Below are 27,995 nucleotides of genomic sequence, written 5' to 3'. Positions count from 1 at the left end.
CCCCCACCGTCCCTCCCCTATTTCCCCCCAACTGATAGCCCAATCACCTCCTAATGACTCCACCTAAAACCATTATATTGGTGATTAGGTTCCAACATCTGAATTTTGTGGGGGACAAAGCATTTAGAACACAAAGTACCTGGGCCTCTTTACAAACACCATGGTTGGATACTAGGGGGTGAAAAGATAAGGAAAGAACACTGCAGGTGAAAACAACTCATGTGGTTGAGTCTGAATTCTCTTTAAAATATTGGGGAGCACTACACACTGGGGTCAGTTGGGGGGAAATAGGGGAGGGACGGTGGGGGATGGGGAGCTGGGGAGAGGGAGAGATAGCAAGGGGAGAGATGCCAGATGCAGGTGATGGGGAGGAAGGCCGCAAATCACACTGCCACGTGAGTACCTATGCAACAATTTTGCATGTTCTTCACATGTACCCCAAAACCCAAAATGCAATAAAATAAATGGGGAAAAATATTTTAATATGCCTCTAAGATTTAGGAAAGTTAATTGAATTATCTGAAACTATGATAGCCTAAAGAGCTCAAGAAGGGTGTCTGTGCAATTACGCAGGGCAAATCATTCTGAATTCAATGGCTGGAAGCCTGAAACTGAGAAATCACATCGAAGAGTATCATAAGGGACAGCTCCTTTAAAGGAAAGAATCCTTGAGCCCTTATATATTCATCCAAAGCAGAAAGAGTAGCTTGATTAGAGGGGATAAAAAATACTGGGAAAATGATTCAGGTGCAAACAAAAATACTGACTTTTAAAATAACTATAAAATCTCAGGGTGCTTACACAACTTTGTCAGAACCATAAACATTGACCCAGCTACAGGAAGAAAACAACTTATGTGAGGTGGAGCTCTACCTATTTCATGGTTGAGAGGTTTCTAGAACAACATGGCACACAGGCCCCAGGTAGGTAGCTAATGAAAGACTAAAAGGCAGAAGACATCCCCAGTCTTAACATAATGTAAATGAACTTGCACATTACAACAGTTTATCTTCTTATCCCCTTGTCTCTGCAATGGTACCAGCAGCAGCAGGGGAGTCCTATTTCCATCTCATTTAACTGCTGAATTTTGAAGTTCAAAAAAATTTTGTTGAGTTTGATAATGTAATGCTTGTTATATTGGATAAACCTGAGTCTCACTGTCCTCATTTCCTTCTCTTCCTTAATCAAGTGCTCCCTGCTTACCAGAGTAATGACTGGGTCCATCATTCATTCTTCCTAACAGTTTTCATTAATTTTCTGAACACTTGATCTTGGACTTCAGTGCACCAGCCCTGTGTTAACTTTCAGTCTATTACAGTGGTTTTCAACTGCAGGTGATTTTTGTCCCTCAGGGCATATTTTCCCATGTCTAGCAACATTTTTGTCATTACAACTTGATGGGATTGTAACATGCTACTGGCACATAGAAGTACGTGGAAGCCAGAGATGCTGCTAAACATCCTGCAATGCACACAACGGCCCCACAAAGAAAAAAATCACCTGGTCCCAAAGTCAACAGTGCTACTATTAAGAAACTGCTTTGCTGTAATCTGTTGTACAAGCAAGTGCAAGAATAATCTTGTTCAAAACAACCATTCTGTGATATTTTCTGGTCGTTTGAGCACATATTTCTGGGAAGAGGCTCTAAGACCTTTTACTGATGACCCTCATCAGACAGGTGATTCCACTTGCTTGGTCTGTCGCCAATGCCTTCCCCTTTCTGCTTCATGTAGATCACTCCATATCCTATTATTCACAACCAAGGATACACTCTTATTTTTCAGTCTGTCCCCTCCTCCAAATTATCTTTCACTTTGAAACACACTCTAGAGCTTTGCTAGCCACGTGTGCTCCTCAGACCATCAGCATCAACATGACCTGGAAAGAGCCTCTTACAGATGCTGAATCTGCCTCACCCCCGACCTACAGAGTTAAAACCTACAGGATTTCCAGGTGAGTCTTACACACATTAAAATTTGAGACATTCTGCTCTAGTCTAAAGCAGTGATTCCTGAATTTGTTTATGCATTGGAATCTGATGGAGACCTTTAAAAACACATCTGGATTCCAGTCCCAGAGAACCTGATGTAATTGGGATTCACCCTGGGCACTGGGTTTCTATAGTTCCCCCTGACATTCCAATGTGCAGCCAAGGTTGAGAACTACTGCTCTGGATTAATCATTCTTAAAAGGGTTGTTTCCGGCTTCTTTCCTTTGCATATTCCAATGCCTATATAAGAGCCAGTATAATATAACGGTCAAGAGCCCAGTTTGGGGACTAAACACCATGGTTTTGAATTCAACCTGTCACTGATCATGTGACCTTGGGAAAGTTATTTAATTTCTATGTGCTTCAGATTCTCTAGATGTAAATGGGAATAACTATCTCATATGATAAGAGTTTTCATCAGTCAGGGTTCAACTAGAGCAGTGGAACCAGACAATATATAGTAAATAGATTTTTTACAAGCAATTGGCTTATGTAATTGTGAAGGCTGATTATCAAGTCCAATGTCAGGAGTGCAGGTTGTGAGGAAGGGAAAATCACAAGCAGGTTGCAGCCTCAGGTCACAAGTTTTAGCTTTTCCTCAGGCATTTCTTAACTTAGGGAAGCCTAAAGCCTCATTTGAAGGTCTTTAAGCTAATTATATCATGTCCATCCAGTATAATATCCTTTTTGATGAATTTCAAGTCAACTAATTATGGATCTTAATTGCACCTGCCAAATCCCTTCACATTAACATAAAGATTAGTATTTGATTGAAATATTGGTGCAAGATGCATATGCTACAAAATGGTCACTGCCTCTTTTTCCTCTTCTAACTCTCTAGGGACTACCCCTTGTAGCCTGCCCTAACTGGAAAAAGGATTCCTTAGAAGGGAATCCTTGGATGGTAGTTGCACCTAGTCAAGTTGATACATGCAAGGCCATGACAGAGTTAAGTACCTTACCACATTTACCTCACTGAAGACAGTTCCTCTCTCAAATTAGCATTTAATACATGTGATTATTGCCCTTATTAAAGCCATAAAAGTTTAGTTAGTCAAAGATTCTTATATAAAGTGTTTGTTCATATACTACATTTTGATATGGTCAAGTCTCAAATTCAACTTTATATTGGCTTACATTATAGCCAAGATACATTTTCATTCCTACATAAAGATAGGTTATTAGTAACCAAAATGTCAGAGATACTTGATATGCAGTAAGAAATCTTAACCTAAAACCTTTAAGAATTCAGGAAAAAACATATCTTCAAAAACAAAATGCAGGTCCAAATGTCTCTACAGGAAGGAGTTCTTAACAGCAGTGCTATTCTGAATCGAAATCTACTTGAAATTTTTATAAAGTAAATGTACTCTTGGCTAGTATTCCTGAAGAGTATCAAGGTAATGGAAAACAATGAAAAACAGAAAAACTGACACAGAACAGGGAAGACTGAGGAGACATGACAACTAAATGCAAAGTGGCATCCTGGATGAGATCCTGAAACAGAAGATGAAGTAGTAGAAAAACTGATGAAATCTAAATAAAGACTGTAGTTTAGTGAATACTAACGTACCAAAGTACCATTGAAATCAAAGGCGTTAACAATGGGGGAAACAGAATGAGGGCTACATAGGAAATATCTGTGCTATCTTTGCAACTGCTCTATAAATCAGAAATTATTCTAAAATAAACAAAGTTACTTAAATAATAAACCTGGGATGCACCCCACCCCATGAATTTTTTTCTTTCTAGTTTTGACATCCAGGTATATGTGCATCGAGAAAGCTCTCACTGATTGTGAAGCAAATCTCAGGGTGAAGACCATCTCAAGCTTCACTTCTGAGAGAATAGATTATTATCCCAATTCTTGTTATAAAATCATTCCTTCAAGAAACACAGGATACACTAGGGACGAGAGCAATGTATGCCCAGGTTCCTTGGTGGCCTCCCTCAGACTCTGACTAAAAGCAGCAGACTCCTAGGAAATGGGAGATTAGACTTTCATTCTTTGCCCTTTCTTGAACTGTGAAAGATCCCCTCAGCTTCATGATCTCAGAACTTAATTATTGAGCAAGGTAACTCCATTTCCTGTCTGGCAGATTTTGATATACTGATTCTATGGCTTTCTGATCATCTTGTCTTCCTTCCAGAAATGTGGGAGTAAAGGAGCTGGTGGCTTTCAGACTTCCAGGCCTCCAACATGCCAAGATCAAGAAGGATTCCACTTCCACAGACCACTCATCCTCAGAAGACTGTGGAATGCCTGTCCTGGTGCTTAGTTTGAATTGTTGAAAGATCATCTTTATGGCAGAAATGCTGTACCACTTCACTTGGTAAGGACCTTGGGTTTCAAGCCAGTTTACTCTTTTCTGCTGTACTGTGAGCATGAAAGCCACCTATAGATATGTCCTCAAGCAAGATTTTGACATCAGAGCCAAAATAAGAATTTAGAAAGAAAAGAAAGAAAGGGAGGGAGGAAGAAGGGAAGTTTGGTCCAGGAAAAAAAAATGCAGTGTAATTTCTGATCAACTAAACAGCATTTGAAAAGTCTGTCTATCCCCATATACATATATATATATATATGTATATATATGTATATGTATACACATATATATGTATGTACATATACATACATGTATATGTATGTATATGTATACACACATTTATTTATATACATATATACACACACTATATACCTCCTAAATATACATATTTATATATACATACATATACATATCACATACACACACATACACACACAGAAGTGCTAATCTCTCTACACATAAGCTACTGAGTCATCTCATAAAGCACAAAATTACTGTTAGGATATTTGAGAATTTGTTCACTCGTTCATTCATCAATCATTCATTCATTCATCAAATAATACTGAGTACTACTAGGTGCCAAGAACTGTTCTTGGAGCTGGGGATATAATAACTAGACAAAGTTTCTACCCTCGCAAGAATTTTGATACTACTAAATAACATTTATTAAATATGTACTAAATGCCAGTTACTGGACTATATAATCACTTTACAAGTATTATACCATTTATTCTTCATAGCAATCCTATGAGGAGATAAAATTATTACTCCCATTTTTCCAGATGAGAACCCTGGGGCTTAGTAAGCTCAAATAACTTATCCAAGGAACGTGATAACACATACATTTTAATCCAGGGAGGGTAATTACCTGAACTAGCACAATAGGGCACACCTAGTGTTAGATGTCAACTGTTAACCTATCCTGCAATGGCATAAAGTGCTGACTGGAACAAAGCAAATGTAAATATTGCTCTCTTTACTCCAATGTGGAAGGATTCTCCAGCTTGCTTTCTTGGCCCCCTCTCCCCTCATCTTCTGGGTCTAGGAAGAGGAGTGCCCTTCCCTTGCACTTGTCCCTCATTCTTCATTTCTTCCTCTCTCATTCCTGGAAAGGGAACAGCAAGGAGGAAATTGCCTTTCCATCCCACGCACAGCTGTTGCAAGAAAGCTCTGGCAGGCACTGAGCTCTCCCAGAAGAGGGAGTCCAGGAGGAGCCATTCCCTGCTCCTTCTCATGGTTCCCCATTTTTGGATGAGCTTTATCCAGAGGCCAACTGTTATGTGCAGCTCAAGGTCTGGCATTAGCTCCCAGTCACAACCCAAACAGTGCTCTCTGTCCCAGGTAGAGATCCAAGGACCCGAGGGAAGGCAGGAAGACATGTCTAAAAGAGGAAGCGGAGAAAATGCTGGACTGCACTCTCTGAGCAACAGCCCTTGGAGACACCCCAAGAGACAGCTGCCCAGCTGGCAAGGTTTGTGTCAGGCAGCTGTGTACCCAGGAACAGGGGGCAGTACACATACAGCAGAGCGGGCCCACACCATCTGTCACACACCCATGCCAGCATCTTCACTTCAGGCTACTTGGAAGTGGGAGGCGTCAGGAGAGAAGTGACAGCTCACCAAGCCAGCCACATGCCATGGCTCCCCTCTAACAATCTCTTTCTTTAAACATTTAGACTCCTTCACCACTGCCATATGGCAGTTGCCAGTGGATATGCTACCATAATTAAGAGTATGCAATTTGGAGTCAAAAAGCCCTAGGTTTAAATTCAGGTTCTCCATGTGCAAGTGTGGGTGACATGAGTAAATTACTTAACCACCTGTCTTTGAACATCAGTTTCCTCTTTTGTAAAATGGGAGTTATAATAATTACCCCTCAACGTAGTTGTGAGGATTAAATTTGATATCTGTTAAGAGCTAAGGGCAGGGCTTTGAAAAACCAACAACGTAATAGGCAATAAGTAAAACGAAGCCTTTTCTATGCTGAGTCAAGTCCCTGACTACAAAACAATCTTCTTTTGTAAGTGGTAGGTCTTCTACCTCAGTTGTGGAGATGAAAAGAGCAATAGTCTCAGCACACTTTAATGTGCATTCAGAGGTCCTGGGAACCTTGGGAAAGGCAGATTCTGATTCAGTAGGTCTGGAGTGGGGTCCAATAAGTTCTCAGAGGTGTGGATGGTGCTGGTCTAAAGACAGCATTTCAAATAAGTTCTCAGAGGTGTGGATGGTGCTGGTCTAAGGACAGCACTTTGCACAGCAAGAGTCTGGAAAAGCAGCTGCAGTACCTTGAACAAACTCTTTAAGCTTTGATTTTCTCAGATGCAAAAATTTAAAAGTTTACCTAGATAATTTCATATACATTCCTTCCCTGCTACCATGTTGTGATAGATTGTCTGCAAAAAATGGCTGCCAACAGTTCCCCCAACCCTTCTGCTACATGACTTTGTCCCTCCTTCCAACAAGAGAAAGAGCCCTTTTCCTTGAATCTGGCTTGTCCTATTGCTTGTTTGGATCAGGAGAGTATGACAGAAGTAAAATTTTGTGACTTCCAGTCCTATGCTTTAGAAAGCTTGGCAGCTTTCCTTTTCTATTTTTTTATTTTTTGCCTTCTTGGCATCCATCCAGCTTCCATGTAAGGAAGCTCCAGCCAGATGACTGAAAAGGAAAAGAGAATTATCCATCCAGCACTCAGCTCTATTAGGCACTGCAGCTGAGATGCCAGACACGTGAGCATAGTTCTCTTGGATATTCCAGCCACAGTTGACTACCCAGCTTTATGTAGCCACACAAGAAACCCCAAATGCAATTTCATGCAGCAAATGAACCACACTGCTGAACTCATCCACAGAATTCTGAGAAATAATAAATTTTTGTTGTTTTAAGCCATTATGTCTTAGGGTAATTTGTTATACAGCAATTAATAGCTGATATACATGTTCTGCTCACATAGTAAATAATAGAAATTTTTAAAGCCACAACACTTGGAAGAATTATAAAGAAATATGCTTATTAACTGGAGGGCTGAATATATGCTGAGAACTGACTTTTATATTTACATAGTTCTTAGTGAAGATCTCTCTTCTGTATTAAATTCAATCATTCAGACAGTCTCCAACTTACCATGGTTCAATTTACAACATTCAGTATGCTCCTGGACTTATAATGAGGTTATGTTCACATAAGCCAATTATAAGTAAAAAATGCACATTTGACTTAACAGCATTTTCAATTTATGATGGGCCTATTAAGATGTAGCCCACTGTAAGTTAAGGAGCACCTATTTGTTCAGGGCTAGTGGGGAATGTGAGAAGTTGGGGATGTAATTCCAAGAAACTTGCATTATATTTGGGAATGCTACAGTGTATATTACAAAAAAACAATTAGAGAACACATATCAATTAATAACAGTGCACTAAACATATATTTGAGACTCACATTATTTTAGTATCAATAATAAAATTCTGTGGATGCCTAGAAGGTACTCAGTAACTGTATCCCAGAATTAGAGGACAGTTTAATAAAAAAGTACAGGCATACCTTATTGTATTGCTCTTCACTTTGCTGTGCTTTGCAGATAGAGAGTTTTTGCTTTGTTTTGTTTTGTTCACAAATAATGGCTTGTGGCAACCCTGCATTGAGCAACTGTATCAGCACCATTTTTCCAACAACATGTGCTCACTTCATATCTCTGTGTCAGATACTGTTGGCATTTTTTTAGCAATAAATTGTTTTTAAATTAAGGCATGTATATTGGATTTTTAGAAATAATGCAACTGTACACTTAATAGACTATAGTATAAACATAAATTTTGTATATACTGGCAATCAAAAAATTTGTGTGACTCACTTTATTGTAATATTTGTATTCTTGTAGTGGTCTGGAACTAACGCCAAGGTATGCCTGTATAATTTAAACCTGGATAAATGAGGGAGTAAAACGAAGTATATAATGGTTGAATCATGGTGTTCAAATTTTATATATAAAAATGAAACAGTCCTATTGACAAATACATTCTAGAAAGTCTCAGAAGTCCTTTATACAGAAGATAATTTTAGATAGGCCTTTTAAAATTATTTTTGTTATGGCACACATAATTTCACTGAATTAGTAAATTGTAAGGACACAAAATATTGTAAAATATATGCTATAGAAATATAAAAAGTAGAATTTCAGAGTCAGGTAAAAATTGTGAAGATGTAGTGTTAAAGCCAAAAAATAACAACATAGGACACTTGAAAAGTGTACACAAAGTAAAATTTGGGAAATAAATGTAAAGGATTTGTTGTACATACTGATCGTCTTTAGCCCTCTCATCCACACCCTAGTTATAATAGGTTTTGTTTGGAAAATATTTTCTAAGTAATTTCTATTGATAATGCGCAACCTCAGAATTAAAATTTTCCAATAATAGTCCAATAAAATGAGTTCAATGGTTAAGAATAAGATGTAAGAAAAAACAAAATTATACTAGTTTTTATAATATTCTGTATACATATTTCTGTAAAAAAATTCTGCCTTTACATATAATGTTTTAAATGTACTGGAAAATAAACCCATTTTTTAGCACAGGAAATTAATCTTGTAGGTAACTTCTCCAAACTCCATTTATCTATGTTATCATTTTGCTACCTCTTTTTATGAAAACTCAAGAGAGAAGAACACAATTCTGATATACTGGTACTGTGAGACCTCAGAATAACACCCGTTTTAAATGGAAGTTCCAACCAAAAATCATGGTTGAACATTCAAATATTCTCAGAGAGACAAAAGACTAGTTTAATAATGGTATAATACCACCTTCCTACCAGCATATAGGTCGGCCTGGGTACACAGTTAGCATTCAATTAAGTCATTAAATAAATCTGTCCCATGTGTAACTGGCTGGGGCCAGTGTCACAGGCAGAAAAAGAATTTACCAAGATAGTTGTAGGTACAGACAGGCAGATTTATTAAAGAAAGTAGAAACATGTTGCAAGGGTGCAACGGGTAGCACAGCAAAGAAGGGGCTGTCTGCCAAAAGGCAGAAGCTGGAGGGAAGTTTTATAGGTTTATACTAGAAGGGCTACGTGCAGATAATGTGTGCAGATAAGGTCCTGCTGCTGGGGCTACATGTGGAGAGAGGTATATGGGAACAGGGTGTCGTGCCAGTGGGTTGTCTGTGATTAGCCGTGTCTCAGAACAATTGTCTCCCTGACCTAGGGCCCCTTCCTTGTTGTTGCTTACTTATCTAATTAGAACTCCACAGGATGAATGTCAATGCATACAAGCTTTTTCAAGGATAGCCTTGGATAGACGAGAAAAAAAGAAAATACAGGACTTTTTCTCAATCCATTGCAGTTATATCTTCCTTGAACATTCTTTCATCTATTCATTTAAGAATGAAGTTAAAAGGCCAGTATTAAAAAAGTTAGAGTAACCTAAAATTAGAATAAAGGGATGTTCTTTGAGTACTTATATCTTGGTGGGGAAAAACAGACAATAAACACATGAATAAATGCATAAGAATGCTAGATGACTGTGAGAATGCTGAAGAAAACTAAAGCTGAGTCAGAAGAGTGGTGCGCAGGAACAGCATTTAGGTGAGGTCATCAGGAAAGGTCCCTCTGAGAAGAATACATCTAAGCGGAGACACAAAGGAGACAGCATTCCAGAGAAAGAGAACAATTAGTACAAAAGTTCTGAGTCAGAAAGGGAGGTTGGTATTAAGACATGATTATCAGATTTTTTTAAAAATAATATAATCAAATGGAGAAATAAGAAAAAAAAATAAACAAAAATAAAAGTCACAATTATTGGAGCTGGCTTTATGTGTGTAGAGTATGTGAGCACCTTCCTCACTTTAGGTAGGGGGTTGAGTTCTGTTTTAGGAAGGTGAGATGTTCTTCCCGGGCAAACACATTAAAGACACAGAATTCCTAACCCATTAGCTTCAGACCCCTGGGAGAATTGTGTTAAATCCAGTCAGCAATTATCTGTAATACTGGATAACAATCTCCACCTTAGAGTGAGCTTTGAAAGGGCAAAGCACAGTCACTGTCAGAGAAGGGTCCTTCAGGTACATATTGAATTGCCTGGGGAAAGACCTTCTGACATCTCTGTTTGCTTTTGAAAGCACTGGCTTTGTGCTTTGTAATCAGGAAAAAAAATGGTTTGTCTAAATCGATCTCCTCTCTGTAATTTCAACATATATCCCCACTGTTTCCTTCTAGAAATGCACTTTATGAGACAGAAGACTTCTCAGTTGTCACCTTAAAAATCTTCAGAAATTTGGGGCACATATTGGGAAAATTATGAATAAGTAGTAAAAATTAAGGGGTTTGAATCATCAATTACCATTTGTTGCACCTTCTTGATTTTTGTAGGAAAAGCCAAGAAACTAACAAATATGATTCCTTGGGGGCATGTGCAGCCCTGCAGAATAAAGCATGCTCTACTCTGGGCATCTCCCAGGGGCACCATGGTATATATCTGAGCCACAAAAAGTGTAGATGGATAATCAATAGCATAAATGAGCCTTAATAAGATTTTGCTTTATTTGGGTATACATTCAACTCAAAGCTTTGAAATAATAGCTTTCATGCACAGTTAATTTAATAGGGTCAATTCAATAGAAACAACCTATGGGTCTGTGCTGCTAAACCCTCCCTTTTTGGGCAAGGGGATCACATGCCTCTGAGAAACTGAAAAAAGCAATGGACCCTTTCCTCCAGGAAAATGCCTAAACATATATAAAACTGCATTAAGTATGGATGAGTTCATGGATCTCTTAGATTAGTGAAGCCCCCTGTCCTAGAGACAATGGAAGACAAAGAGTGTAACAATAGTAACATCTCAGGTCTATACGGCACTAGGAAGAGTCCTAATTTTACACCAAAGCAGGGCATGTTAACACAATGGCTATTTTCTTTAACATTTAAAAAACGTTAATTGTGATAAGATACACATAAAATGTATCATCTTCACCATTTTTTAGTGTACAGCTTAGTAGTGTTAAACATTTTCACATTATGCAACCAATCTCCAGAATGCTTTTTAACTGAAATGCTACACCCACTAAACAACTCCCCATTCTTCTACTCCTCAGCCCTTGCCAGTCACCATTTTACCTTCTGTCTCTATGCATCACACTACTCTAGATACCTCATATAAGTAGAATCATATAGCACTTTGTCTTTTTGTGATGGGCTTATTTCACTTAGCATAATATCCTGAGGGTTATTCCATTGCATGAATATATTACATTTTACTTATCTATTTATCCACTGGTGGACACTGGGCTTCCTCTACCTCTTGGCTGTTATAAGTGATGTTGCTGTAAGTATGGCTGTACAGATATTTCTTTGATATCCTGCTTTCAATTCTTTTGGATAATATACCTACAAGTGGAATGATACAACAGTTTTGGTGCATCCATTTTGATGGGCCCATTAGATGCCAAGGAACATTATGACTAAGCAATTATGAGTCAGGATCCTTGTCAAAAGGGCCCACCAAAATGTGAAATATGTGTTTTATTACAAAGTTATACACATGATAGACACCCCTGATCCTTATTTTATATTTAATCTCTCCTCTACTATGCAGATTTCACTTTCTACTTTATTCATGTCAGTATTTTAAAAATTTTTATAAGAATGAACTAATTTTATAATAAAAAGATAATAAAGCTGTTTTTAAATCTGTTAGAACTAAGTCCCAAAAGAGATCTCAAACTATCTCTCAAAACCATAAATTCAAAGGAAATGTATAATATGAATATTGGTGAATGAATTATATATATGTATATATGTGTGTGTGTATGTGTGTGTGTGTGTATATATATATAGTCATTCTAAGCTGAGTGATTGCTCAGTCTTAGGGGTGTCATGAACACCTTGAATAAATGGTCTACATCTCATGTTAATTAGTTTCAAAGAGATATCTGTACAGCCATACTTATAGCAACATCATTTATAACAGTCAAGAGGTAGAAGAAGCCTAACTGTCCATTATATATGTATGTATATGTGTGTGTATATGTATATATGTATACATATACACACACATATTAATTCCTGTTCATATATACACACACATGCATACACATATGCACACATACATTAGAAGAATAGTTAGGAATTTAAGACTCTGTACAGTATGGCACAGAAAATAAAAGCATATAAATTTCTCCTCCTCCTTCCCCTGAACATCCAACATAACACTGATCAATAAAACTGAGTATAACCAAAACACCTTCAAAAGAGCAGAGATGTCTATCCCCTCAATTATCAAATGGAAAGGGAAATATTTTTGAGTAAGTGTAATTATTTATTGAATATAAACAAGTAGAAACATCATAATTTTAAAGATAAAACTAATTAACATGAGATGTAGACCATTTATTCAAGGTGTTCATGATGTCTCTAAGAATGAGTAATCACTCAGCTTAGAATGACAAAAGGTCCTTTATGAGCAGAGAACAAGGTTAGCACATGAATCCCTGTCATGGGTTCTTTGCCTGCCAGATGGTGCTTATACCCTACCCATCCCAACTCCTGATCCCACCTTGTCCCGACTCCATCACAGGGGAGATGAGGCCCTAGGATGAAGAAAGGACATCCATTTGTTTATTTCCTGGTTATCAGAACAGCTGGAATTTTAATGCTTTGTTCTGGGGCCACATTAATATAGTGGCATCGCTAGGTACCTGAGTTGCAAGAACTCTTAACAACACAGCCGCATCAAAATTGTCTCAAAAACCATCTAAATTATCACAAGTCAGACACAATAACTTGGCCTATGTCATCTCGAGCCAGTGTGGATTCAGGGCATCAGAAACCAGCTTCAAAACATATGTGCTATGGAAGTGTCCTTGACAATTACTTTACAGCTCTGCCTGTGCATACGTACTGAAAGATTCAATCTTCTTAGCAGCGTAGAATTTGCTTATAGCTGTTCTCAAGCACCATGGACCATTTACAAAGTGCATAGGGTTGATCTCTCCTTGTAGATTCAAAATGTTTTCAGAACAGGGCTAGATTTACTATTTATTTTCCATCCCCCCTAGTAATGCTTTACATGTCAGAGAAATTTGTTAATTTTCAGACAATCTCCTCAAGAAATATTAGAGAGCCTTTTACCAGAATGGCATTAAAAAAAACAAGTATGGGTAAATGAGCACCCTGAGATTACGGCATTAGCTAGATACATCTCTCTTCACATGTAAGGACCAGATCCAATGGCAAATCATTGAGAACTAAGGTGAAAGAAATAGATTATTTAACCAACATCTAAGTTTCCAATTTCTGTCTTTGTGCCAATGATCCCCAATTTATATTTGCAGCCCAGACTGCTCTTCACAGCTACCATCTACTTATTAGGTGTTGTTAACCTGGATATCTCAGAAGTCTCTTATACTAAAAATTTGCCAAAGCTCAGCTCATCTGGCCTCTAAAATATCAGCTCTATAAAAGCTGGGCTTTTGTTCCATTCATTGCTGGATCCTGAAGGCCTAGAGTAGTGCCTGGAAGACAGCAAGTGCTCAATAAAGAGTGTTTGAATGAATTAATGATGGATAAATGAATGAAGGGACCTCCCCAAAAGACAGTCTTCCATTAAAGCCATATATGTTGCCAGAGAGTTCTCTAGCACTTGACAGTTAAGACCAAACCCTATACCTCTTCCTATTACTTCATCCTTCCGGCCTCCTCTTTTTGATAAAATCACCCTCTCTGATGCCTCATTCCTGGGAGCCCCTAAATATGCTCATAATCTAATGCAGGTTGAATATTTCTTATCCAAAATTCTTGGGACAAGAAGTGTTTTGGATTTCAGATATTTTTCAGATTTTGGAATATTTTCATATGCATAATGAGATATCTCAAGAATTGGACTCAAGTCTAAACATGAAATTCAATTATGTTTCATATACACATTATACACATCGTTTGTAAGTAATTTTACATGATATTTTAAATAATTTTGTGCATGAAGCAAAATTTTAACCATGTTTTGACTGCTACCTGTCACATGGGGTCAGGTGTGGAATTTTTCACTTGTAGCATCATGCCAGTGTTCAAAAAGTTTCAAATTTTGGATTTTCAAATTAGGGATGCTCAAACTATATCATACAACAAAATGCTCCTTTATTATACAAGGTCTTCTATAAATCTGTTTACAGTCTCACTTTGCCAGCCTCACTTACACTTTATACTATTATAGTCTTGAACGCCTTAGAGTTCCCAACTCACACCTCACTCTTTCACTCCTCTGTACCTTTCTCAGGCAAGGAATGACTTACTGACATGTCCTCCCCTCCCCTGGAGAAGCCCTCTCTTGGTTATCTCCTCTTTACCCTTTAATTCCCAGTGCAGGTGTTGTCTCCTCTATGAAGTCTTTCCCTGGGAATCCCCCCTCCCAGTCTGCCAGGCAATATATTCATCTTCTATGTTCTCACAATACACTATGCCAGGACTCTTTTCAAACATTTTTATATCTTGGCACACATAGAAAATGGTTGAGGGTAGACAAGTCTGTGCATGGCCACAAGCAACTGGTCTGGGTCTCTGGCATCCACAAAGCTTGTGCAACAACATCTGGGTACTTTTGTAACCCATTCATTGCATAGCAGCATGGCATGTCAAGCTGGTTGGTAGTTTTTTGTATGCCTCAGTCTTAATCACTACATTCACTCCATTGTATTATGCTTATTTATGTTTGTGTTTTTCCCTTACTGGACCTATAAGCTCTTTAAGGGCAAGAAACTTATATTCTTATTTTTCATGTTTTAAATGACCATACAATAAAATGGACTTTTGACGATGCACAGTCCCATAAATTTTATCACATGTATATGTTTGTGTAACCATGACTAAAATCAAGATACAGAATATTTCCATCACTCAGGGTGCTGACACAACTTCCTCCAACTCCTAACCCTTATCACCCACTGATCTTTTCTCTGTCACTATAGCTTTGTGTCTTTGAAAATGTCTTATAAGTGGAATTGTACAGCATATAAACTTTTCAAACTGGCTTCACTTGGCCAATGCCTTTGACAATCCAATTTGTTGTGTGTATCAATAATTTGTTTCTTTTTATTACTGAGTAGTATTCCATTGTCAGAATTTAACATAGTTTGCTTATCCATTCAACCACTGAAAGGTATTTGGGTTGTTTCCAGTTTGGGGCAATTTTGATAGATTTGTTGTAAACATTCATGAGAGGGTTTTGTGGGAATGTAAGTTTTTATTCTTCTAGAGTAACTACCCAGGGATGGGATTATATAGGCATTATGACAAATGTACTGTTAGCCTTATGAGAAACTGCCAAACTATCTCCAAAGTGATTGTACTATTTTGCCAGTACTGGTGAAGAATGAGAGTTCCAGTTGTTCCACATCCTTGCCAGCATTTGGCATTGCCAGCATTTTTATTTTAGCCATTCTCATAGGTGTGATATGGTATCTCATTGTAGCTTTGTATTTATCTTTTTACTCCAGCATTTTGCAGTGTGGTAGGTTCTCAGCAAATATTTGCTGAACTGAAATACACTCATCTCATTGTTTTGTCTCATTTAATAAACCCACTAATAATAAATTCAAGGCCAGGCACAGTGGCTCATGCCTGTAATCCCAGCACATTGGGAGGCCAAGATGGGCAGATCCCTTGAGGTCAGGAGTTCAAGACCAGCCTGGCCAACATGGTGAAACGCTGTCTCTACTAAAAATATAAAGATTAGCCAGGTGTGGTGGTGTGCTCCTGCAATTCCACCTACTTGGGAGGCTGAAGCACAAGAATCACTTGAAACTGGGAGGCAGAGGTTACAGTGAACCGATTGCAACACTTCCAGCCTGAGTAATGGAGTGAGACTGTCTCTAAATAAATAAATTCAATTATCACTATGCTTTCTACTAAGCTTTGTGTTAGCGGAAAAAAATTGCACAGGATGGAAGTATTAAACTCTGTTTCATCATGCTGTACTCACTCCTTTTTCCCAAGTCCTAAATGAATCATTCTTTCTATAAGGATATATAGGAATACAGCATATAATTTTCACTCAACAAACTGAAATTGAAGACATGCAAACAAGAGCATTTGAAAGTCTCTATTCTTACTGCTAATAGTACTAACCATAAGAATCGCTCACCATCAATAACTAGATAATTGGATGTGACAGGCACTGTGTTAGGAAAAATTCCTATAGTAACTCACTTATTCCCACAATCCAATGAAGTAGGTATTATCCTCATTTTAGAGATGTGGGAATTAAGGTTTAATGAAGATGACAAACTTACCCAAAGTTATATAGCCATTAAGTGAAGACTGTAGGGTGCATACGAGATCAAACTGGTTTCAGAAAACGCAGTCCTAACCATTCCCTGTACCTGCTTTACTGAGCAAAGGAACTAGCTGCTCTTTAATCAACAGCAAAACAGCAAAAACAATCTCAAGTCACTTTAATTTTGAAGAGTTATAAAACTTTACAAAAGCAAACCTCTCTCTTTACTTGAGTCTTACGATTATAGCTCCTTCAAATCAGCCATGAGGCATACAGATGGAAGAGCATGGAGACTCCCAGTCTGGGAAACCTCAATTGTTCTATTGGAAGACAGACGAAAAATGTTAGATCTTATTCTTATGAAGTAAACAGCATGAGTAAGACTTAGCTGAGCAAACTGGACTAGCATCACTTGTGGCTCTATGAGAATTATCCCTCCCCATTGAATCTTGAACTACATTTACGTAGTTCTATACTTGAAAGTGTCCTCCACTGGAGACCTAAGCTGAAATTATAATAATAATGGTTCCTTTTGATATTGACTCTAAAAATAGGATTTTATATAGAATATAATATACTAACCTGGATAATATAATGACTATCAAATGATTAAGTGCATCCAGGGATAACAAAAACTTCAGTCTTTGGAGATATATATAGCACTCATTCTAATAGAAAAAATCACATTCAGACCTTTTACTAGATACATGCTGTGACCAACAGACTATTGAACTGGAATTCAGTGGTTTGACCTAGTATTTTCATTTAAAATATTTCTTACCTCTTTTATCACTTACTTCCTCACAAACCCATAAACAATATGCTTTAGTGAGCTTGAAGCCAAATCTATTTCTTTGAATGTTATTGATCAGGAAAGACAGGAGGCACAAATCCCAGGATCCTATGCCTTAACTGATGACTTTCCAGAGCCCAAATATTCAATCATTTCACCCTTCAAGTAAGAAATCAGGAGACAAATGTAGGTGCTAAAAAGGAAAGTCATCCAATGATATTATGTTGTAAGCCAACAGCTTTTAGGGATCATAGTAGCTAGTTCCAAATGTCAGACTCTTGTGTGTTTGAATCTCATAGAATAACATCAATTTCTAAATTTTCCTTACAGTGAACTGTATAACAAAAAGAGGTTTCATTTGCACTCATCTCAAAAGTTTTCTAGACAAATAGTGCCACCAAGTAATTATTGTGATGAAAAATTATGGTAACTCAAAAATATTTGGCTCAAAATCTCAAGTAGCAATGAATTTTACCAATTTGGAGAGCTTCTCTTAGCCTGTAGCAGTTCCTCTATATTTGGGTCTGCACATAATGTTTATATTGCCCTGCTTAAACACTCAATAATCATAGAATCTACTGAAAGAATATGATCTAAACAAATTTATAAGCAGCTTATAATATACAGTGCCAGTGATTAATGAGAAAGCATTAAATAGCAGAATGACTGGAAATTTTCCAATCAGCATTCCAAAGTGTGCACATTACTGATGAATTTCTCATATTTCAAAGCTAGACAACCCCAAGAAAAGAATTACATATTTATATCAATCATAAGCCACTCAGCAGTAGTCTGAACTTTCTGTACAATTGTGATGTTTCTCAAGGGAGAAAAACTCATTTATCAAGACCATTGAACATAAAGAAACAATTAAATACAAACCAATTTGCATAGCCAACATAGTATTTTCTGTTGAAAAATCAAAACTTTTCATCCTGACAGATATATTTGTCACTGAGAAGATAGCATTTTTCAAAAGAAAATAAACACAGCACACAATTCAATTCCCTTGCAAAAAGTGCAGCCAAAAGTTTACGGTGAATAACAGCCTATTATAATGCCATAGAAATGAACAAACAGCTAAAATCAGTTTCTCTTTTCCCAAAAGTGTCTGTGGACATTTATTCCTATGGAAATAAATGACCAAAGTAGTGTACATCTTTGTCCTTCTGTTTTACAGTATATTCCTGCCTTGCCTCCAATATTATTTTTTAAATTTTTGAATTGCCTGAACAAAACTCAGAAGGACTTAATCATTTTTCTCCAAAGGCATCGTTCTTGTGTAATTTTGAGACATAGCTTTCAATTCTTGTCTAAATAAATTCATCCTACTGAAAAGCACAAGCTCATCTTAGAAAGCAACAATAAGACCTCTGATAGTTTTTCCTTGAAGACCATTACTCACTGGCAAATATGTTCTCCTTCATCCTCAGCCACCCTGCTGAAGCCCCAGGGACTGGAGAAGGTCTGCCAATTTTCTCCTTCAAGGTCCTCCTCCATGGTAGGAAGCCAAAACAGCCCACCTTTTCCTAAGGATGGAAAGAAAGAACCTCTTCTTTATTCTTTTATAAGAAGAGTGATTGTATCATAACAAACAACTGCTATCCAAGAAGACTGAGAGAGGAAGGAGAGGAGGAATCGATGCTGAGAGGCCAATCATATTTCATCACTCAGCTACTTGGAAACCAGATATTCTTAAACAATCACATGCTCTGAGAGATTTGAGGATGCAAAAGAGGAGTGGCTCTGCCTTTTGTAAATTATTAACAGGTACATTTTTCCTGACCACAAGTAAAGATGTACAGACTACTCATTTCAGAACAAAAAGCAATTAGGTCTGACATGGAACATAAAAATGGACAAATCAAGAAGCAAGATCTCTGATCACAGTTCTGTGCTGACCCTCTGAATTAGGACAACCCAGTGAAGTTAGGATCAAACTGATATACACTGGGAATGAAGGGGCACCTTCTGAAGGGCTGAAGAGGCCATAACTGCAGCTTCAGCATCTGCTTCTGATGAAAATGTGTATTTGCTCCCCCTCATCTGAGAAGTCACGATGGGATATTTGGTGCTCTGAGCTGGAGTGAAGCCACCTGCACACAGTTCTCACATTGCTCCTAGATTTCAAATTGCTGCTTAACTTCTCCCGTGGCTTTCTTGTGTTTCATCCAAATTTGAGATTTAACACATCTACCTCAAAGTTATTTGAAAGTTGCCAATTTCAATGCTAGATCCTATCCAGTAATTTAAACTCAGTGAGAAAAAGCTGATCCAGAAAGCTTTTAGAAAGCATTAGCTTCCCATGCCATAGACAGAGGGCACTGGGAACACTCTTTTTGGTAATCTGGAATGACTCCTTTTCTCTAGACAAGGATCTCTCAACCTTGACATTATTGACTTTTTGGACTGGCTACTCCTTTGCTGTGGGAGGCTGACCTGTGCATTATAGGATGTTTAGTGGCATCTCTGGCCTTTACTCAGTAGATAGCAGTAGCATCTCCTCAGTTGTGACAACTAAAAATGTCTTCAGACATTGCCAAATGTCTCCTGGGAAGCAGAATCAACCCCAGTTGAAACCACTGTTCCAGACCTATTTCTTTAGTAAAGTTGTTCAAAACAGAAGGAATATCATTTACATTTGAGATGCATTCATGCCAAAGACAAATTGTAGGTAAAGAGTCAAGGGTTTGGGTGAAACAGGACTCATGTGCCCAAGTGCAGGTGGCCAATTTAGTTTGTCAAAATGGAGACACATTTAGTGTGGGGAAATAAGTCTCTAATGACATCTGCCAAACCTCTCACTGCTATAGTCTCCAAGTTCCCAAATCCTGCTATTTGGAATATGCTCATTTCTCCTCAGTTACATATTCTTTATTTTACCTTGGTATCTATCATCCACTGCAAGAAGGGTTTGTTCTGGAAAACTATGCCTAGTTGATTTTTGACAGCAAAACCAATCAAGGCAGAGATAATAAGGACATAAATTTCCTGCCCAATTGTGTAACCATTACCAACCGCAGGTGGGAAGTCTCCTAAAGAGCCTTAGATTCATGAAAAAAAAAAAAAAGAAAAGAAAGAAAAAAAAGGAAAAAATGTTCTTTTCAATTAAATACATGAACAACAGTGTATGTAAATTCAACACTGAGAAAATTAGTTGGATTGTTTAAAAAGCAAAAGTCCAATTCAGCAAGTTTACAGGTGATGGTATCTCATTAAAAAGAATAACACACTCTATGCACACAAACCAGTAAATCTGGAAGAAATGGATAAATTCCTGGACACTTGCACTCACCCAAGACTAAACCGGGAAGAAGTTGAATCCCTGAAAAGACCAATAACAAGGGCTAAAGTTGAGGCAGCAATTAATAGCCTACCTAAAGCCCAGGTCCAGACGGGTTTACAGCCAAATTCTACCAGACTTACAAAGAGGAGCTGGTACCATTCCTTCTGAAATTATTCCAAACAATACAAAAAGAGGGAATCCTCTCCAACTCATTTTATGAGACCATCATCCTAATACCAAAACCGGGCAGAGACACAACTAAAAAAGAAAACTTCAGGCCAATATCTATGATGAACATCGACGCAAAAATCTTCAATAAAATACTAGCAAACAGAATGCAACAGCAAATGAAAAAGCTTATTTATCATGATGAAGTAGGCTTCATCCCAGGGATGCAAGGCTGGTTAAACATACATAAGTCGATAAATGTAATCCATCACATAAACAGAACCAAAGACAAAAACCACATGATTATCTCAATAGATGCAGAAAAGGCCTTCAACAAAATTCAACAGCCCTTTATGCTAAAAACCCTCAATAAACTAGGTATCCATGGTACATATCACAAAATAATAAAAGCTATTTATGATAAACCCACAGCCAATATCATACTGAATGGGCAAAAACTGAAAGCATTCCCTTTGAAATCTGGCACAAGACAAGCATGCCCTCTCTCACCACTCCTATTCAATATAGTATTGGAAGTTCTACCCTGGGCAATCAAGCAAGAGAAAGAAATAAAGTGTATTCAAACAGGAAGAGAGGAAGTCAAACTGTCTCTATTCGCAGATGACATGATTGTATATATAGAAGACCCCATCATCCCAGCCCAAAATCTCCTGGAACTGATAAGAAACTTCAGCAAAGTCTCAGGATAAAAAATCAATGTGCAGAATTCACAAGCATTTCTATAAACTGATAACAGACAGAGAGCCAAATCAAAAGTGAATTCCCATTCACAGTTCCTACAAAGAGAATAAAATACCTAGGAATACAACTAACGAAGGATGTAAAGGACCTCTTCAAGGAGAACTACAAACCACTACTCAATGAAATAAGAGAGGACACAAACAGATGGGAAAACATCCCATGCTCATGGTTGGGAAGAATCAACATCATGAAAACGGCCATACTTCCCAAAATAATCTATAGATTCAACACTATCCCCATCAAGTTACCAATGACTTTCTTCACAGAACTGGAGAAAAACCACTTCAAGCTTCATATGGAACCAAAAGAGAACCAGCATAGCCAAAACAATCCTAAGCAAAAAGAACAAAGCCAGAGGCATCACACTGCCTGACTTCAAACTATTCTGCAAGGCCACAGTAATCAAAACAGCTGGTACCAAAACAGAGACATAGACCAATGGAACAGAACAGAGGCCTCAGAAGCAATACCACACATCTACAATCATCTGATCTTTGACAAACCTGACAAAAACAAGCAATGGGGAAAGGATTCCCTGTTTAATAAATAGTGTTGGGAAAACTGGCTAGCCAAGTGCAGAAAGCAGAAACTGAACGCCTTCCTGACACCTTACACTAAAATTAACTCCAGATGGATTAAAGATCTAAACTTAAGACCTAACACCATAAAAACCCTAGAAGAAAACCTAGGCAACACCATTCAGGAAATAGGCATAGGTAAGGACTTCATGGCTAAAACATCAAAAGCAATGGCAACAAAAGCCAAAATGGACAAATGGGATCTACTTAAACTCCAGAGCTTCTGTACAGCAAAGGAAACAATCATCAGAGTAAACCGGCAACCAACAGAATGGGAAAAAATGTTTGCAATCTACCCATCTGACAAAGGGCTAATAACCAGAATCTACAAAGAACTAAAACAGATTTACAAGTGGGCAAAGGATATGAACGGACACTTTACAAAAGAAGACATTTATGAGGCCAACAAACATATGAAAAAATGCTCATCATCACTGGTCATTAGAGAAATGCAAATCAAAACAACATTGAGATACCATCTCACACCAGTTAGAATGGCGATCATTAAAAAATCAGGAGACAACAGATCCTGGAGAGGATGTGAAGAAATAGGAATACTTTTACACTGTTGGTGGGAGTGTAAATTAGTTCAACCACTGTGGAAGACAGTGTGGCGATTCCTTAAGGACCCAGAAATAGAAATTCCATTTGACCCAGCAATCCCATTACTGGGTATATACCCAAAGGATTATAAATCGTTATAAAGACGCAAGCACACATATGCTCATTGTGGCACTGTTTACAATAGCAAAGACCTGGAACCAACCCAAATGTCCATCATCGATAGACTGGATAAAGAAAATGTGGCACATACACACCATGGAATACTATGCAGCCATAAAAAACAATGAGTTTGTGTCGTTCATAGGGACATGGATGAATCTGAAAACCATCATTCTCAGCAAACTGACACAAGAACAGAAAACCAAACACCATATGTTATCACTCATAGGCGGGTGTTGAACAATTGGAACATGTGGACACAGGGAGGGGAGCATCACACACTACAGTCAGTAGTGGGAAGCTAGGGGAGGGACAGCAGGGGTGGGGATGGTGGGGAGGGATAATGAGGGGAGAAATACCAGATATAGGTGATGGGGGGATGAAGGCAGCAAACCACCTTGCCATGTATGTACCTATGCAATAATCCTGCATGATCTGTACATGTATCCCAGAACCTAAATTACAATTTAAAAAAACAAAGAACACACCAGAGGGAGAAATAGTACAGAGGGGAAGTTGTCTTTGGAGTGAGTGTGATCAAAAAGAAGACAAGATCTTCAAGTGGTAAGCAGTATCAGGAAGGCTTTCTGTCTCCTCTTGGGCTTATTTTGGATATTAGTGTAGAGGGGTCAACGATGGAAGGACAGAGATTTGTGCTTTCCTATGGGAGAGGATATTGAGTGGGGAACAAAGAGAGGTTCTGTGTCCCATTTACTTTGGGAAAAGAAGGAAGAAAATAGTTTTTAACAAAGCAGAATGGTGTTCTGAGATGGATGAACTGTGTCCCCTTCTAGGGGCTGGATTCTAGGAGGAGGAAGCTTGTTGGCCTTGGGAAATGCACAGAATGATCAGTGTGGCCTGGATGGAGGTGGGGTAGGGGTCTGAAGTGATTCTTCAGACTCAGCCACCCAAGTATCTGGGATTACAGACATCCATCACCATGCACGGCTAATTTTTTTGTATTTGAGAGCTGGAATCCGGGAGTAGGAGCTTCAAGAAATAAAGTCTCTTGTTTCTGGCCTATTTTCCAGATTGATTGCTTGGCTAGAGGTTATGGATTTTTCTTTCCTTTCTGTAAATTTGGAAATGCTCGTTTCTTAATATTGAGAGCATTTTTATATCACAGCTGGTTATACCTATCAAATGACCTGCCCAACAGCAAACATGAAAGAATTAAATCGCATATCCTTGCCCTCAAAGAAACTCATTTTCTAGGATTATACAGAAAGATAATAAAGAAAATATCCATGATCAGCAGATTTGAAAGATTTTATGTTTTTTACATAAAATTGCATTATTTTTCCTAGTTTGAAAATCTAAAGGTATACTCTGAGTGTTTTTAAAATCATTTATGAATATGATCATCTTTTTTGACTGGCCAAGAGAAAAATAAATAATGCTACTCTTTTATAGTTGAGAAAATAATTTTATATCCTTCTAAGGAAGACTGTAAATTATTTAAAGTTGCTCAGATGAACTCCTTAATCCACAGCCTGACATTCACATTCAAGGCCTCTGCCTCCTCTTTCCAGTCTCTCTTTTTGGCCCTTCCTCCCTTCTGCCATTTGTCATGCTTTTAGTGCCAACCCTGTTAAGGAATGAGATGAGCTCCCTATGAATTTACACCTCCAAACATTTGTTTTTTACAATCACCCCTCCCACTAGAACACCGTTTCTCTCCTTCCTGACGAAAACCCATCTTACTTCAAACACATGATTCACAGGCCATTTTCTATGATATCTTCCACTTTCTTCCAAGGAAATAATCTCCCCACGTCAGTACTTCTAAAGGACTTTGCACCTCTGTAAAAGTATTGATTACATTCTGACCTACATTGCAAGTACCTGTATTCACTGTAGAATACAAACTCCATGTGGGGAACTGGTTCTAGGACCTTCCCTCTGATAATCACCAAAATTTGAGGATGCTCAAGTCCCTTATATAAAATAATACAGTATTTGCATATAACCTATGCACATTCCCCTGTATATGTTAAATCATCTCTACATTACTTATAATGTCTAATACAATATAAATGCTGTGTAAATAGTTTTTATAGCTGGGCACAGTGGCTCACGTCTGTAATTCGATCACCTTGGGAGGCTGAGGTGGAAGGATCACTTGGGCCCAGGAGTTCAAGACCAGCCTGGCCAACACGGTAATACCCTGTCTCTACAAAAAATTTAAAAACTAGCCAGTCATGGTGGCATGCACTGTGATCCTAGCTACAGGAGACGTTGTGGAAGGAAAATCACTTGAGCCTTGGAAGTAAAAGCTGCAGTAAACTGTGTTTGTACCACTGCACTCCACCCTGAGTAACAGAGTGAGACCCTGTCTCAAAAAATAAAATAGTTGTTATACTGTATTGTTCAGGAAATAATGACTCCAAAAAAGTTCTGTACATGTTCACATGTTCAGTATACAGAGACAACCATCTGTTTTTTTTTTTTTTTTTTTTTGAGATAGAATCTCACCTTGCTCCCCAGACTAGAGGGCAGTGGCACAATCTCAGCTCACTGCAACCTCTGCCTACTGGGCTGAAGTGATTCTCCAGACTCAGCCTCCCAAGTAGCTGAGATTATAGGCATGCACCACTATGCTCAGCTAATTTTTTGCATTTTCTTTAGTAGAGATGGGGTTTCACCATGTTGGCCAGTCTGGTCTCAAACTCTTGGCCTCATGTGATCTGCCTGCTTTGGCCTCCCAAAGTGCTAGGATTACAGGTATGAGCCACCATGCCCAGCCACAACCATCCTTTTCTAAAAAGAAATTTCCATCTGCAGTTTGCTGAATCCATGGATATGGAACCCACAGATGCTGAGGGCTGACTGTACTGTGTTCATAGATGTAACCAAGAACAATGGACTGACCCATAGCAGGCTTCCAATAATAAAAGTTGAAGTGAGTACATTGTTTCTCTCCTACTAGATTGTAAGTTTTTCAAAGGCAAAATACCTACCATGTAGTGCAGTGCTTAATATAAGACACATAGTATAAAACTCAGTAAATTGTTACATAAAATTGAAGAAATACGTTTATTAAAAAAATATGCATTTACTAGCTTTTGCCTCTCATTCAAGGAGAAAACAATTAATGTAGGTTTTCCAAGTGGGCTTATTAACTGAGATTTTACCTCCCATAAATAGCAGCTTTCATTCTAAAGGAATTCATATTACATTCCTCAAAGGGATAATTTTCAACTTTTTTTCTTACTACGTAAAATGAGTCATTTATGGCTATTTCTCCCTGAACTTTAATGCGAGGAGATGGCACTTTCATCCTTATTTAACAGGTAGGAACAATGAAAGTATATTTTTAAAGCTTAAGCAATAGCAATGCATACCAAGCAGGGCACCCAAAGGTCATGGAACTAGAAAGCATTCGTCTTCATCTGAAAGGATAATTGCTTTAATATCTGGGAATGGTCTCTGATAGTCCTCAAGTTAGTTTCTTATGTCGCTTGAGTTTTAGTGTAATTATTGCAGGTAGCTCCCAACTTACAAACACCAGACTTAGGAATATACATTACATGTACTTCTTCCTTGTCCCCAGCACACCTGAATTCCCTTGATGATTCTCTTCTGCTCTAACTTGCTACTTCAGTTATTTTCATGTGTGCATTTGCTGTCTGCATATTTTCTTTCATCTTTTTTATTATTGAGTTGTGTTCATATTATTGAGTTGTAAAAGTCCTTTATATGTAATAGTTACAAGTCCTTCATTGAAATATGCTTTGCAAATACTTTCTCTCACTTGCCTTTTCATTTTTGTATCTCTTGAAGAGTATCTCTTACAATTTTGATCAAGTCCAAGTTATCTGCTTTTCTCTTTAGTAATTCCTGTGTTTTGTATCCTATTTTATGTATTTGCCAAACCCAAGGTCACTAAGATTTTACACTATGCTTTCTTCTAGAAATTTTGTAGTTTTAACTACTACGTTTGCATCTATGTTCCATTTTGAGTTAATTTTTACACATGGTATCTGGTATGGATTGAGATTCATTTTCTGAAATATAGCTATCCAGTTGTTCCAGCATCATTTGTTGAAAAGCTTATTGTCTCCATGTTAAATTGCCTTGGCGCATTTATTTCAAATCAAGTGACTACATGTGTGGGTCTATGTCTGGAATCTCTATTTTGTTCCATTAACCTATATGTCTGTCTTTTCACCGATAAGTTTTGGTAACTGTAGCCTAAAAATCAAGTACTATAGGTCCTGCAACTTTGTTCTTCATTTTCTAAGTTGTTTTAGCTATTCTAGGTCCTTTGCATTTCCATATGAATTTTACAATTAGCTTGCTAATTTCTTTTTAAGAAAAGCCTGCTGGATTGCAATTGAGATTGTGTTGAATCTATAGATCAGGTAGGGAGAACTGACATTTAAACAATATTGAGTCTTTTGACTCATGAATATAGTATTAACTCTCTGTTTATTTAGTTCTTCTTTGGTTTCCCTCAGCAATATTTTATAGTTTACATTGTACAGATGTGGCTTTGAGGTTCCTATGGTAAAGGGCAGCAAAGAGTAGGATTCTTTGCTAATTTATCCCTAAGTATTTCATATTATGATGCTATTATAAATGTTAATTATAAAATTTCAATTTCTGATTGTTCATCACTGTATCACTTGTGCAGATACCAGTAACCTTGTATCTGTGATTTTGCTAAACTCAATTATTGTTCTATTAGACTTTTTGTAGAATTTTCGACATAGATGGTTATATAATATGCAAATGAAATCTGTTTTACTTCTTCCTTTTCCAATCTGCTTTTTTTTTTTCCTTGCTACTCCACTTGTTAGGACCTCCAATAAAATACTGAAAAGAAATTAGTAAAGTGGAAATCCATGCCTTGTTGCTGATCTTAGGGAGAATGCATTCTTAAATAGTCCAAAGAGTTGAAAAACTGAACCTTATAAAAATTTGAAAAGTGTAGTCTTCAACAGTGGGGAGTGTAGAGAAATACTTTTGTGTTTCTGCAGATTTGTGGCTTTTCAACATATACATAAGAGTAGAATTGCTGGGTCATATGGAATTTCTATAGTTAACTTTTTCAGGAATTACCAAACTATTTTCCACAGTGGCTGTACCATATTACATTTTGACCAGCAAT

At 37.7% G+C, this 27,995-nt stretch overlaps 1 protein-coding gene across 3 annotated transcripts in view; it reads right to left on the bottom strand.

The window, feature by feature from the left end:
- FRMPD4 (FERM and PDZ domain containing 4) overlaps positions 1–27,995 on the bottom strand; it is an 895,030-nt gene that overhangs the window by 814,253 nt on the left and 52,782 nt on the right. For all 3 annotated transcript variants that reach the window (XM_032285792.1, XM_032285788.1, XM_032285789.1), the window contains exon 3: positions 18,771–18,894. In XM_032285792.1, coding sequence (XP_032141683.1) covers positions 18,771–18,894 — 124 coding nt within the window. The remainder of the gene's footprint in view (positions 1–18,770; positions 18,895–27,995) is intronic.

Source organism: Sapajus apella, unplaced genomic scaffold (genome assembly GCF_009761245.1).
Source record: "Sapajus apella isolate SASKATOON/1434 unplaced genomic scaffold, GSC_monkey_1.0 scaffold17, whole genome shotgun sequence".
Lineage (NCBI taxonomy): Eukaryota > Metazoa > Chordata > Mammalia > Primates > Cebidae > Sapajus > Sapajus apella.
Note: the sequence above shows the minus strand (reverse complement) of the source record. Positions and strands in the feature narration are given on the sequence as shown.